The sequence below is a fragment of the Meles meles genome, chromosome 12 (genome assembly GCF_922984935.1).
Source record: "Meles meles chromosome 12, mMelMel3.1 paternal haplotype, whole genome shotgun sequence".
Taxonomy (NCBI): Eukaryota; Metazoa; Chordata; class Mammalia; order Carnivora; family Mustelidae; genus Meles; species Meles meles.
The window spans coordinates 68,455,038-68,470,305 of NC_060077.1; the positions used below are offsets into that span (position 1 = coordinate 68,455,038).

At 43.3% G+C, this 15,268-nt stretch overlaps 1 protein-coding gene and 1 long non-coding RNA gene across 2 annotated transcripts in view; one reads left to right on the forward strand and one right to left on the reverse strand.

Annotated features, from left to right (window-relative positions):
* The first annotated feature begins 956 nt into the window (after positions 1-956).
* On the forward strand, positions 957-11,326 carry LOC123954416. The gene is made up of 3 exons (XR_006821076.1): positions 957-1,393; positions 9,928-9,995; positions 11,213-11,326. It is a non-coding gene; the product is annotated as an uncharacterized LOC123954416 (long non-coding RNA).
* PSTPIP2 (proline-serine-threonine phosphatase interacting protein 2) overlaps positions 9,499-15,268 on the reverse strand; it is a 64,677-nt gene continuing 58,907 nt past the window's right edge. Inside the window, exons 10-14 of the mRNA XM_046025555.1 lie at positions 14,246-14,344; positions 12,850-12,946; positions 12,653-12,734; positions 11,496-11,530; positions 9,499-9,556 (exon numbers count right to left, since the gene is read on the reverse strand). Coding sequence (XP_045881511.1) covers positions 9,507-9,556; positions 11,496-11,530; positions 12,653-12,734; positions 12,850-12,946; positions 14,246-14,344 — 363 coding nt within the window. The 3' untranslated portion in view covers positions 9,499-9,506. The remainder of the gene's footprint in view (positions 9,557-11,495; positions 11,531-12,652; positions 12,735-12,849; positions 12,947-14,245; positions 14,345-15,268) is intronic.

Genomic DNA, 15,268 nt, shown 5'->3' on the forward strand with positions numbered 1-15,268 from the left:
ATCATTAGAGAGAGAATCTGGTTAAAAGGAGGTCATAAAGGTGGGCCCTAACCATGACCTGTGTCCTTGTACAAAGGTGGAATTGGGACACAGGAACATGCAGAGAAGTAAGATAATGATCTACCAGGCTAGGAGAGGGATCTAGAACAGCTCCTTTCCACACAGCCCTTAGAAGAAACCAATTCTGCTGACCACGTGACTTTGGACTTCTAAATCCACAACTGTGAGATAACACATTTCTGTTGTTTACGCCTGTCAGTATGGTACCTTATTATAACAGCTTTAGCAAAGCAATATACCCCGCTCCCTCACACCTGTCAGGGACTACCACTGTGATCTGTGTTCTGTGCTATTTCCCAGAGTCCCCTGTGGGATTCAGCGCCAACTGACCACAGTGGCGACATCCTTGATAACATAGTCTTTATTCACTTCCTTCTCTTCCCTTTTTCAGTTCCCATTTCACTACTAGTGTTCTCTGGGTTCACCTCTGAAGTAAACTACTTGATCTCAAACTCTCGAACTCTCAAACTCTTGAACTCCTGGTCTCCAGGCCTCCTTGAGGAACCCAGACTAAGATAGTTAGTATCAGAAGTGGTGCTCAGATGTCAGGATGGCATTCTGGAATCAGACCCCTTCCCAGCCAGACGGTCACAAGGATCTCACTGCTTGTGGAAGTGGAGTGGCGATGACCACCACGTTGAAGCATCACAATCATTGGAGACCTCATCTGTAGGGACTCAGGACAGGATTCAGGGGATGGTCTTATACAACATTCCTGACATTTGAGAGAAACAGGGTGAAATGTAATTATAAGGACCAATAGAGTGGGTTGGTTGTCGACTGCCATTGGTGTACCAAGGAGAATTACAAGCTTGGGTCACTAGGACTAACAAGAAAGCCAGAAAGCATCTGTGGTAACATGGACAGAAATGCATTTTATAAAAGTTACCCAAAAAGTTACAAAGGAAACAGGAACAGGAACGTGAAATAATGTTACTCCAAACTAGCTTATCTTCATTTAGACCCTCCCCAAGTCGGGTCCAGGGGGCATTCTGGTACATTCTGGAACAGGCCAGGGGCAAATTCAGAAGGCCAGGACGTCACACAAACAGGCAATGCAGACACCTCCACCAACTTCCTCTGTTGCACCCATGTTTCTCCTTCCAGCTCATATCTGTGGCCTCAGAGGACATTTCCTTCAACCCGGTGGGTGAGAAGAGCAAAAACACTCACACCCGGACTAAGAGTAAATCAGGTCTGCATGTTAACTGTTGTTCATCTCTACTGCTGCTCCATGACAGCCCCCCGGGATGAAGAGAACTGCTCCCCGTGGGCAGCGCATCAAGTAACACAGTCGGTCATCAGCCTGGTGTGAAAGGAGGAGGAGCCCCAGGTAAGCACAGACACGGACAGCTAGGCAATGGTGCATGACTTGATTGATGGATCAGGGAATGGGATCAGAAGACTGAAAACAAAAGAATGGGCAACAAATGTGAAATGTGTGTGTCTTACCAGCACCCGCAAGAAGCTACTCATCAAAGGAGGGCCAGAGCAACCAGGTGGGTAGGATGACTCATCCAGGGACGTCCAGCGAGCCTCTGACCTTGGCCATGCCCCTCCATGGACTCATGGACAGAGAGCTGAGTGGCAGGGATGAAGACTCTTAAAAGGGCCCCCGCTCCCCAGGCCTGCCTTCATGACTGCTGCTAAATGTCTGCACAATTAGTCCCTGAAGCTGAAGGCCACCCCTAAATATGTTGTCATCCCCCCAAGGAGACCAACCAGCCACTTGGTGGAAACGTGATTCCATTGAACTCCTTCCACTCTAGAAGGAGCAGATTCACCTCTGCTGGGACTGATTCCAAGAACAGAGTCTCCTTTTCTGCTGGTCTTGTCTTGGCCAACAATGCTATCCAAAGGCTGAAAGAGTGTCTCATGTATCATTATGAAGTCCCACACAACATCACCTTAGACCAGTATTTGCCAAATTGCTTTTCATTATCCTATGGAGCCTTTTTAGACATTTTTTTCTAATTGCTGCTCCCATGATATGTTAATACCGCAGATACACTGGATGTCTGTATACTCACCACTGTGTGTCTGTGCTTTAAACATAAGAAGAGTAAGATTGGTTTTCCCGGGGCACCTGGGTGGCTCAGTGGGTTAAGCCTCTGCCTTCAGCTCAGGTCATGATCTCAGGGTCCTGGGATCGAGCCCCACATCGGGCTCTCTGCTTCGAGGGGAGCCTGCTTCCTCCTCTCTCTCTGCCTGCCTCTCTGCCTACTTGTGATCTCTGTCAAATAAATAAATAAAATATTTTTTTAAAAAAAGATTAGTTTTCCCAGCAAGAACCAGTTTTCACCCCTCCATGGGCAATACTGCCCCCACTGAGAATGCATACCTGACACCAAGAGCTTCACTTTATAGAAGTTGGTGCCACAATGGGGAAAGGTCCATGGGCTCCACTTTGCTACACGCCATGTCACCTAGAAGCTGCTCTCCTGATAGGATGTTGGTGGCAGCTTGAGAATATGTTGCAGGATTGGGGTGCTGGTCTTAAAGATGAAGTCTTATATGGTGCTTATACAGCCATAATATGGTACTATGTGTTGACCCCAGTAGATAGAAACACAGGTCTGGGAGCAAAGGGATGAGAGTGGCCTCTGCCACCAGAGATCACACTGACCCACTCAGGAAACTGGTGCTTCCCATCTCTTCAACTTCAGGCTCTGCTGGACTAGAGCATCTGGCTCTATGTGGTTGCTGGGAGATGCATCAACCAGGCGACACAGAAAAGGTTCCACTGTGGGGGGGGGTCTGGGTTGCTCAATTGGTTAAGCAGATGCCAGGTCATGATCCCAGGGTCTTGAGATCGAGTCCCATGTCAAGCTCCCTGCCAGTGGAGTGTCTGCTTTTCCCTCTCCTTCTGACAAGAGCCTGATAACCAAGGGCTAAGACCCCTTAGGGATGAGGGTTTGGGTCACCCGCACCACTCACACAACCTAGACAACAGTAGACTTGCCAAGGGGGAAGGGCATCCAGAATGTGTGGTATTAATTTGCTAGGGCTGCCGTATCAAAATACCACAAACTTGTTGGTATAAACAATAGAAATTCATTTTCTTGCAGTTCTGGAAGTTGGCAATCCAAAATTAAGGTGCTGGTTGGTTTCCTCTGAGGCCTCTGCCCCCGGCTTGCCAATGGCTGTCTTCTGGTTATTTTTCACAAGGTCGTCCTTTCATACACACTCAGCCGTGGTGTGTCTCTTACACTTCTTAGAAGGACACCGATCAGACTAGATTAGTGCCCCACCCCAGGGATCTCATTTCAACTTCATCGCCTCTTTCAAGGCCCTGTCTCCAAACACAGTCATGTTCTGAGGTACAGAGGTTTGGGACTTCAACACATAAATTTGGGGGTTGAGGGCAGTGGCCAGAATACAGGTCATTCCATAACCGGCTGGTAGAGGAAGGAGAGGATGAATAGCAGTTTTAGAGTCAGGACCATCTATAGCAAGGGACTATAGCTTGTCCTACTAAATCTCCTGGGTGTGTGTGTGTGTGTTGGTGTGTGTGCGTGTGTAAACCGGAACTTGAAGAAGTGGTGGCAGGGTGGAGTCCAGTTCATGTGGGCACAGTGGATCTGAGCCACGCAGGGGTCAGCCACTGTCAGGGTACCATCCACATCCCCTCAGTACTTAGCATTTCCTCCCACAGCAGCCCAGATTCCAACCACCAGGAACTGCCCCTCCCAAGGACTCTCTTGGCCATCTGAACCCCACTCTGCGGCCATTTCCGCATTTTGGGCAGCTCAGAAATGCCAGGGAATTCATGCCTCCCAGGGGTGGTCCTCAACCAGTGAGTGAAGGGAGCTGGAGAATGAATATGACCGTTCCCCCCCACCACCGGTGAGCCATCCCTGAGGTGCGTGTCCCACATGGTTTCCCCAGGAGTCCCCAGATTGAAACCTCAGTGCCTGCATTGCTGACTGGCTGGATAATGCAGCCTTTTGCTTTCCTGCCCTTCCCTCCTTCCTTCCATCTCCTTTACCTCCCCACTCCCATACTGGTGCTTTCTGGGATCACCCCCCAGAAAAAGGACCTGCACTCAAATTCTTATCTCAGGGTGGGCTTCTGGCGGAACTCAAATTAAGACACCCATGGTCTTCAGGGTAGCTCATATTTACTAAACTTAACGTGTATGCTTATTTGACTGGCTTCACTGCCTTTACACTCTGGGTTCTCTCTCAGCTGGTTGTTTCTCCAGATCCACTCTCTTTCATACTCACTACAGTGTGTCAGGTGCTGGGACACAGCAGGAAAAAACTGACAGAGAGGGACATGCTGTCATGAAGGTTACTGTCCAGGAGAGAAGCCAGACTTGGAACAATTAATTTCAAGCATGAATCCTGTCATATCAAGGAAAATATGGGAGAGGAAAAGGACACGGCAGTGGGATCCATTCTAGACTGGATTAGACTAGACGGTGGACGGTGCCTCCCCAAGGAAGTGACTTTGCCTGAAGGATCGCAAAAATGCAAAATAAATCCCAAATCACTAAGAACATTTATTTTACTTCATATCCAACTGAAAAAGCCATAAAATAAAAATATTTTCAATTCATTAAACGTTTACATCCATGACACTGACCAATAGAGAGAAAAGTGAAATCCCTGAGGAACTGCCAACAATAAATAAAATACTTAAAAACAGAATGTTCTGAGTTCAAAGGAAAATTTCCTGAGCCTGCTCAATTTGGGGAAGTCAATGGCCCTTTGCAAACTTCAGTTTCTCAAAAGGATATCCAACTGATGCAAGTTTCCTGTCATGAGAAGAAGCTGCCCCTTTCAGTAACACCTTACATTAAATGGGGGGAAATAATCAATCTTGTTTCAATCAATTTATGCATAGTTCTGAGAAATCTATTGCATGGGCAGGAGAAGAAAATATGTGCTCTTGGTGACAACAGAATTTTACAACATACCGAGTAAGTAGCAGTGCTAGTTTAATTTGTTACTGACTACAACGTACTGTTTTCTCATGGTGCGTGGCTATTACACAAAAGGGATGTAGTCTCCCCACTGTTTGTGGGTAACAAAAGGAAGACTCAAACACCTGTGGAAGGGTAAGATCAACACTTTTAAAAATTCTAGAATCTAGCAAGGGAAAGATTCTCTGTGAAGAAGACCCAGGATGGAGGACAGGCATTGGAGCGCTAAACTTCCTTTTAGGAATGGAGCCAAAATATCCTGTTGCACAGATTCTAGGATGTGCTTTTTTCCCAATGCTTTCGCAAATCAAATTCAAATGGGCGTGGCCATTAACTGTCACAAATTAATGGTCAACTCCTCCACCTAACTTTCTCAGTGGTACATAAAACAATGGCATGCTTTACAATCAACAGCTTCTTAGATTAATTCAGTATGGCTCTCTGTACTTCAGCACACACAGTGAGTCATACAAAAATAAATCTGACATTTAAACCCTGGTAATTTTCCCAATGGAAAAGACACTGGCAAAAACATTTGGTATCTGAAATTTCAACACGAGCACCATAGCCTCAGGAAGGATTAGTTCGAATGATGACGTGGGAAAAGCTTACACTCCAGTTTGGGTTCTGTCCCTAATCAGTAAGGAAGTTGATTTCACACTGCTGGGCCTCATTTCCTCATCTGTAAAATGAGAAAGTAGAATCAGACGGCCTCTCAGTCCCCCAGCCAAAAAGGAAGGGATTTAAAATTCCGTGCCACTCAGGACGTGTGTGGCTGTGGAATGTTCCACAGACACGCTGCCCCCAAAGCCAAGATGCTCCTACAGGCTGATGGCTCGGACCCCTCTGCAGCCACCTCTCCCCCAACAAGAAGAGTCAAGGCTCCAAATCCAGAGAGTGTCCTGGATCCAGGAGATAACATAATTCATTCACAACGATGATAACTGACAGGAAAAAGGCAATTCTTCAGTCTGGGGCAATCTGTAAACTTCTTTTAAAAATTCCAGAACTTTCCTAACCTCAGTTGATCTAAATGTCTGCAATCAATATAAAATACCAAAACATGACAGCAAGGTCTCACTTCAAAGTTTCATGACTGACACAGCTTGGCTACAGATGCTACTGCTCTGAGTGCTTCCTCCCACGTCCTAGAAACACCAGCCGGAAAAGGAGTTGTTTTCTGAAAGAAAATAACAGAGACATTTCATTTGAATGAACCATTCACTTCAGCTCCTCACTCCCACCTTGATATTTATCTACTGAGAACACGTCTGGTTAGCCAAAGAAAGCAAATGGTGAGGAATCAGTATTAAAAGAGATGAAAAACTTGGGGTGACTGGGTGGTTCAATCAGTTAAGCAGCCAACTCTTGATTTTGGCTCAGGTCATGATCTCAGGGTCCTGGGATTGAGCCTGGTGTTGGGCTCCCCACTCAACAGGAGTCTGCTGGAGGTGCCCTCCCTCTCCCACTGCTCCTCCCCACCTCTCATCTCTCTCTCTGTCAAATAAATAAATAAAATCTTTTTTAAAAACTTTTATTTATTTGAGAGAGAGCATAAGCAGGGGGAGGGAGCAGCAGAGGGAGAAGCAGTCTCCCCAATGCAGGGCTCGATCCCAGGACCCCAGGATCATGACCTGAGCCAAAGGCAAACGCTTAACCGACCAAGCCACCCAGGCACCCCTCAAAGAAATAATTTTTTTAGAAAGCAATGAAAAATGGGTTGTGACAACACCAGCATTGCTTTCTGGTGAATAATACACGTATCTATGTTTTTTGATACACAAAAGTTATAATCGGTCTTTACCTAAACATGTTACAACGAAAAACAGGCACAGTAGCTAGCATCAGTGACAACACACAAACCACGAATTCCTACACCTTCTATTTCATTTCCAAAGGCTCGAGCCCTTTTAAGTGTTGTGGTAAGTTGCTCGGCTAAGTTATTCACTAAGACAGACTTCCTTCTGTAAAATTCTCTTCGACTCTGTCAGTCGTACACACCTACGCTGAGCGCCCGCGCGTTGAGCTGGCGCACACCAATGAACCCGAGGAAGTGACAGAGCTCACATGTGTCGGCCTTAGTATCTTGCATCCAAACAGCAGATTCTTCAGCTCTGAGGAACTAGAGTTCCCGGGTCAAAGGTTACCATTAAGCAACTAGAATACATGCTTTATGCAAGTAGGTGAGGGTAGGAAAGGAAGAGGTTAAGAAAACAAAAACACTCTAAGTGTGTAAGCCTGGTGATTCACAGACTTGTACATCTAGGGCAAATAATACACTATATGTTAATAAAAATAATTAATTTTTTAAAAAGAAAAAACAACAACAAAAACAAACTCTTGGAGCTGCCAATGACCACGGGCAGCCATCATCAACATGGTGTTCCAGAAGGCAGGAATCCCAAGTCACTGATTCCCTATGTCCCTCTCTACCTCTAGTATGGGCCATGCCTCTTTCTATGAGAAAAAGGAACCTTAAAAAATGAAGAAATGATGACCAGGTGTAGACTCCAGTCGTTTGTAAGTCAGAAAGTTATGCATAGTCAGAGGCCTGGATATTTTAGGTCTTCGATTTCCATCATCTTTCACAGAAAAGTTGCTTAGATATCAAAGACATTTATTAAGCAATTTAAGGAATCATGTTTAAATATAAATACATACTAGCTAATTATTTCTATGTAACCAAAACAACATGGCTTCTGTCCTATCTAGATAATGGGCTGTAAGTCACGAAGCAGGTGTTTTCAGAGAACTAACAACAAGCAATGTTTGACGTGCTCGCTTCACGAATTTTTCAGTGCTACACTGTTGGTGGGAATGCAAGCTGGTGCAGCCACTCTGGAAAACAGCATGGAGGTTCCTCAAAAAGTTGAAAATAGAGCTACCCTATGACCCAGCAATTGGACTACTAAGTATTTACCCTAAATATATAAACGTAGGGATCTGAAGGGGCACCTGCACCCCAATGTTTATAGCAGCAATGGCCACAATAGCTAAACTATGGAAAAAGCCCAGCTGTCCATCAACAGATAAATAGATAAAGACGATGTGGTATATATATACAATGGAATATTACTCAGCCATCAAAAAATGAACTCTTGCCATTTGTAACAACGTGGATGGAGCTAGAGGGTATTATGCTAAGTGAAATAAGTCAATCAGAGAAAGACAATTATCATATGATCTCACTCACATGTGGAATTTAAGAAACAAAACAGAGGATCATGGAGGAAGAGAGGAAAAAATAGAGCAAGACAAAATCAGAGAGGGAGATGAACCAAAAGAGACTCTTAATCATGGGAAACAAGCTGAGGGTTGCTGGAAGGGAGGGGGATGGAGGGGTGACTGGGTGATGGGCATTAAGGAGGGCATGTGATATAATGAACACTGGGTATTATAGAAGACTAATGCATCACTGACCTCTACCTCTGAAACTAATACTATGTTACACGTTAATTGAATTTAAATTTTAAAAAAATTTTAAAAGAACTTTTCAGTGCTATAAACCACTGAAGGAAAGCCACCACAGAGCACTATTGAAACCTGTTCCATTTCCTAAGCGACAGTAGCCCCAAACCGGGGAGAATGGGAGAGAGGCTGGTCCAGTTCCTGCAGCCCACCCCTACTCCTGGCACTCCCGGGAACACACTAAATTAGGAATGTGCCAGAAGGTCAACTCTTCAAAAACAGTTTTTTATTAAAGAAGTAATAAAGTTTCATTGCAGACAAATTGGAAAACATAAGTAAAGACAAAGAAAAACTAGTACTAGTTTGGGAATATATCTTTTTGAGACTTTTCTTTGCTCATACGTACATAGTTGTCATACCCCAAGATATGCCCATTTGGGCTAAAACAGTTATACGTTATAGAGTTTCATATAGTACTCTTTTGGCTTCAGAGGCATTCCTTCACATTTGTGAAGACTGAGATTGACTCGGGACATGTTGCAAGTGTCTGAGAAACAAAGACAGTGCGCCATCTTTGCAGCAACGGCTGACTCTGTAGTTCAGCTCTAGGAATATCTGTAGTTTGCTAGTTTGGAGCAGTAATAATCTCAGACAAGATGACCCTCTTAATGCCCTTATATAATGGTGAGTGTGACAGTGTTTGCCTCATTTTCTCTGACTTCTTTTTACTTGACTTTCTCCCCTTTCAGAAATGGGGGCGTACACTATTACTTAAACAGTGAAGATCACATGTGTTTTGTTTGCGATCCTTGCCTTGAGCGTAAGTGTGTTATAGCCACAAAGAGCTTAACGGGAGCAGAAAATGAGCTACAGAATAATTAGGGAAGGGAGAATCTCTTCGTTCAAATATGTATGGCGTGGGCTCCAGTCCCCTTGCTGTATGGAATCCAGACTGGCCATCCTGCAGAACCCCATGCACCAGAGGGCCAGCCTGAGGCAAGGCCTTGCTACTTGCTGTGGTGTTGTAAAGGAGCTTCCAAGACACACAAACACACTTACCAGTCTAAATGCAACTTGATTATGTAAACATTAAAGGTTCTTACCATTGATGTTACTGGTAGATCAGACTGTAGTCATTAATCAAAGAATAATCTTGATCATCTGCAGAAGGCAGAACAGAGCAACATTAAGTTCATCTTGTTTCACTGTAAGATCTTAACCCTTCTGGAATCAAAACATTCCAGTTAAATATCCTAGTGACTCTCCTTTTATAAAAAGAAAACATCTGGTGACAAATCGTACAAATGGCAGGCGTGACTATAAACCAAAGGATTCATTCACATTCTGGAAATCACGGCTATGATTTCATTGCCCTTTTGCATCCATGTGCAGAGAGTAGCACCTAGAGTGAAGTCATCTTCAAACATAGGCATAAATAAGTGCCATGTTATCCAGTGGTAATTGTTTTTCAAAAATAACCTAAACCCTTACATCTTTCAAAGATATCATTTCAGCTCTGGTTTTCTTTTCAGTCGCTGAAGTTCTACTAGGCTCCCATATACAGCAGGAGTTGTCTCTCCCCTCAGTCCCTTGAACACAGGTAGGTATATCTTTCTTTTACTCAAATAATAGATATTTGGGAATACTATGCAGCCATCAAAAGAAATGAAATCTTGCCATTTGCGACGACGTGGATGGAACTAGAGGGTATCATGCTTAGTGAAATAAGTCAATCGGAGAAAGACAACTATCATATGATCTCCCTGATATGAGGACATGGAGATGCAACATCGGGGGTTAGGGGGACAGGAGAAGAATAAATGAAACAAGATGGGATTTGGAGGGAGACAAACCATAAATGACTCTTAATCTCACAAAACAAACTGGGGGTTGCTGGGGGGAGGTGGGGTTGGGAGAGGGGGAGGGAGTTATGGACATTGGGGAGGGTATGTGCTATTGTGAGTGCTGTGAAGTGTGTAAACCTGGTGATTCACAGACCTGTACCCCTGGGGATAAAAATACATTATATGTTTATAAAAAAAAAATTGGAAGGGGAGGTGAACCATAAGAGACTATGGACTCTGAAAAACAACCAGAGGGTTTTGAAGGGTCGGGGGTGGGAGGTTGGGGGAACAGGTGGTGGGTAATAGGGAGGGCACGTATTGCATGGAGCACTGGGTGTTGTGCAAAAACAATGAATACTCTTACGCTGAAAAAATAAATAAATTTAAATACTGAAAAAAAATAAAAATAAAAATTAGAAAAAAAAAATAATAGATATTTGTTGAGCACCTACTATGTGCCCATAGCACGGTTAGGTGCTATGAGCGATACAGGAGAAAAATCAAGTGCCACCCTCAAGGGTCTTATAATTATCCAAGGAATAAAACTAACCCAAAAAAATGCTTATCATGTGTGGTTGTCCCAGAATTATCATAGAAGTTCTGAATGAAAAAGAGACCAGAGTGATCAGTGAAAGACCCAGTTACAGTCAGTACCCAAATATATAATATCAGGTTATATGTTTCTAGACATCTATGCCTTCTATCAAGTATGTTTCTGGGTAATCCAAAGGAAACTATATCTCACTTTGCTGTTTTTATGGTTCAAGTTGAAATAATCTCTTACATATGACTGCCTTACTTTTTTTTTTTTTTTGATACTCCCAAGAGTGGACTTCTCTTCAATAAGCTGTAAAGTAGACCACCAATTACCGAAGTCCACTCTGTGACAAATAGTATTATATTAAGATCCTGATATAGGTTCATTCTCTTGAGAATTTTATTCTATTTATTCCCATCTTTCCCTTTATTTCAGCATTCTAACTACTCAACGTTAGAGAGAACATGATGGGGCACCTGGGTGGCTCAGTCGGTTAAGCAACTGACTTCAGCTCAAGTCATGATCTCAGGATCCTGGAATCAAGCCCTATATGGAACTCTATACTCAGCGGAGAGTCTGCTTCTCCCTTTGCCCCTCCCCCCTGCTCATGCATGCTCTCTCTCAAATAAATAAATAAAATCTTTAGGGAAAAAAAAGAGAGAGAGAGAAAAAAAATACATGACATAAGCATTTCAAAAGATCTTTCTTGGTGTCATACCTGGTGTACTTCTAGGAACTGGGAGCGGTCCTCTCCTGTAGGAAATGAAAACCAAAGTCTTTCAGCTGAGTTCTTATTATTTTTTTAATTCTTGACTTCACACCACAAGCACACAGCCCTCTAGTCAGATCTGGTTTCTGTTCTGGAGAGTCAAGGAGAGTTCAGATGAAGGAAAAGGCCTACACCACCGCTGACTCACTGGAATCTAGGCGGCCAACATTCTATTATGCTACGGGCAGGATGTGCAGGGCCCTGCCCCCACACCCCGGACCAACAGGAGGAAAATCTCTGCTGTGAGCGTGTGGTTTCCTGACCTCTGGGTACCGTAGCATGTGCACATGTAAGATGGAAAATACAAGCAGCTCCCCACTCACCGTGAGGATGAAATGAGCTAATTCCCATGAACTGTTCTGAACAGAGCCTGGCATGCGTAAGTATTGATGAGTGCCTGGCAATGCTCCCTCAAATATTCCCTTCGCTTTTTAAAAACTGAAATGGAAAATTAGCAGCTTCGACGTGAAACTGACTGTGTGAAACAGAAGTTTCTCTTCTGTCAGGATCCTTTATAGCTGGGGCAGCAGACTCGTTTTGCAAAGAGCCAGACAGTAAATGATTTAGGCTTTGTTGGCCACGAGGACAACCTTGTTAGAACTCTGTCAACTCAAATGCAAAACCAGTTGTGGACCAAATGTAAACAAATGTGCATGGTTGGGTTTCAATAAAACTTTATATGAGCACTGACATCCATACTTCATGTAATTTTCACATGTCACAAAACAGTATCCTTTTCTCCTTTTTCAGCCATTTAAAAATGTAAAAACTACTCTTTATTCTTGGGCCCTACCAATAGAGGTTAGTCAAAGCTGACTCACAGGGGGCCAGAGCCTGCTGACTCTTGCCTTCCACTAGCTATAAAAAAGATAGGATTTGTATATGAGTAACAATAATCACACTCAAGTGTAATATAGCCCCCCTTAAACTATGACTGGTAAAATCCACTGAGCATTTGTCCTAAAAATGCTACCTGCCCAAATCTAGCAACCTCACTAAGCAAATGCAGTGGTAGATGTGTCCCAGTTCTAATACCTCTTAGAAACTGACAATAACAACATTTATTAAAAGTATTTTTCTTTGTGTGAAAGGTAGCTGCTTATTACCTTGCTAAGTTAGGCCCCAAGGCCTTTCCCTGTGAGGCTGTATTCTTCTGGGGCCAGTAGAAATTCTCATACATGATGGGTGCTAGGGGAACCAAGAAACAAAATGTTAAGATGCTGGTGTCTTCCATTCTCAACACGTGATGCAGAAGACGCATAGAAATGCTGAAATAACCCCACAGCCCGACCGCTTCAGTCACCTGGTGGGGTCTGTCCAGTTTTTCGGTGGTTCACAAAAAATGCAATGTCCTTCTCAATGCTGCATGCTTCCAAGCTCTTACGGACTTCTTCATACATCTAACAAAAAGAAGATAAATCAGGACACCTGGGTGGCTCAATCAGTTAAGTATCTGCAGTTAAGTGTCTGTCTGTGGGGTCATGATCCCAAAGTTCTGGGATGGAGTCCCACATCGGGCTCCCTGCTCAGTGGGGAGTCTGCTCCCTCTCCATCTACCCCTTCTCCCTGCTGTGCACTCTCTCTTTCTCTGACAAATAATTAAACAAAATCTTTTAAAAAAAAAAGATAAATCAATCTGGAGGTAGGTCAGTGATAATTATGACACAGTTTATTAAAACAGGTTTGATTAATGGCTGAATCTCCCAAATTTTGTTTTAAAAAAGAAAAAGAGACATCCCCAAGTCTCTTTTTATATCACTCATATATAGGGATTTCTCTGATGCATATCCAGTGTTAAAATTGTTTTAAAGATGGTGAGAAATGTATCTCTGTGGCAGCGTAAAGACCCTGCCAGGAAGAGGGTTTTTAAAAAAAAAATACCAATGGCCAAAGGAAATAGATACCAAAACTAATGCCACACACAAATGCAAAGACAATGCATTAAGCTGGAAGAAGTTCTAGTCAATTCTATAGGTCTTCTAGGTGTTTAGCTGTTCTTCTAAAGTGACTGTCCCATCTAAGTGAGGGTGGCTGTTTCTTAGCAAAGAAGGTCGTGATAATTTGAATTCTAATCCCTCCGAGGTCTGAGAATCCCATAAGGATTGCCGTGCCCAAGGTAAACCTGGGCATTGACCCTGGGAATACTGTTGAAGTAAATCTTGAGCCCTGGTGTGATCCTTAGCCTGGGCAAGGGTCAGTCTGCTAGCACTTGGACCTGTCCTGGAGTGACACTCTGGGACTCACAGTCATGCTGTGACTTCTCTGTCATCCATAAATTAAACCACATTTGGGGGGCGCCTGGGTGGTTCAGTTGGTTAAGTGCCTTTGGCTCATGTCATGACCTCAGGGTCCTGGCAGGGAGCCACTTCTCCCCAGCTCTCTACCCCTCTTCCGGCTTGTGCACACTCTGTCTGCCTCTCTTTCTCTCAAATAAATAAATAAAAATCTTAAAAAAAAAAAACAAAAAAACTGCATTTGGTTCTCCCTTCTCTGCTCCCTGCCCTAACTCTGAATTCCTTCAAGAGAAAGTCATGGTAGCAAAGCAAAGGGGTCAGACAGTTTGGTGTTTATTTGGGCCTATCAGCTCACTGTGTGGCCTTGGGCAAGTCACTGTACCTCTCTCAAATGAGAGGGTAGACTAATAAATATCTATGGTCCCTTCCACTCTAATGACTCCTCTGTGGACACCTTTGACTTACGTCATCGCTTGTGACACACTGTTGCGACAGCTGATTCATGTGTAACCACAACGCGTTCCGAAAGAAGTTTATTCGTTCACATTCTTGAACTTCAAACATCTACAGAAACATAACTACATGTCCATACATAGGCAGAGAGAGAGGACATTTGTCTAGACTGGCTATGACTTAAGAAACAGTATCAACCCTCATTATCTGTGAGATTATTGCCCCATTTAGGATATTACCCTCACCACCGAGGAAACTCATCAACTCTTATCGCAGGCAAACAACGCAAATGGTATTCTCATATGGTATTCACACAAGCAGGATCGGATATAGTTCTGAAGGTAAGAGCTAATGAGGAACCCAGAGAGCAAGGTTCTAACCTGAATTCCAGCTCACATTTCCAACTGCCTAATGGGTATCTCCACCTGGCAGCTTGCCAGAGCCTCCAATTCAAACCTTTGCCCTGCCCCTATGATGGAATTCACATGGCAAGACGGTCACAGTTGTTGAAGCCGGTTCATGAGAACATGAAAGAACCTGCACTTGCCTTCTATCTCCCCGTATTTTTGAAAATTTCTTTAACAAAAAAGTTTTTTCGAAAATTCCCTCTCTGAACAATAGTGGGGTTTTTTGGATATAAACAAATACCAACTTTTGGAAAAAGCTATTATTCTAGAAAGCGGATGCTATTCGATTCATCAGGGACTATTCTATATTAATGTATTTTTTAATGTTGAATGCAACACTTTTACATTTTGAAAGTTTTTATAATGTAAAGCTTCATACATCCACAAGAGAGAATGGTCTAATGAATGCCCATGTACCCATCACCAGCTTAAACATTTATCAACTCACACCCAATTCTGTTTTATTATATGCCTACCAACTCAATCACTCCTCAGAGTATTTTGAAGCAAATACATTATTTCACCTGCAAACCTTTTAGGATTTATATGTAGTGTATATTTTAGGTTTTATTTATTATTTAGTATTTATTTAGTATACTTAGTATATTTTGTATTTATGTAGTATATA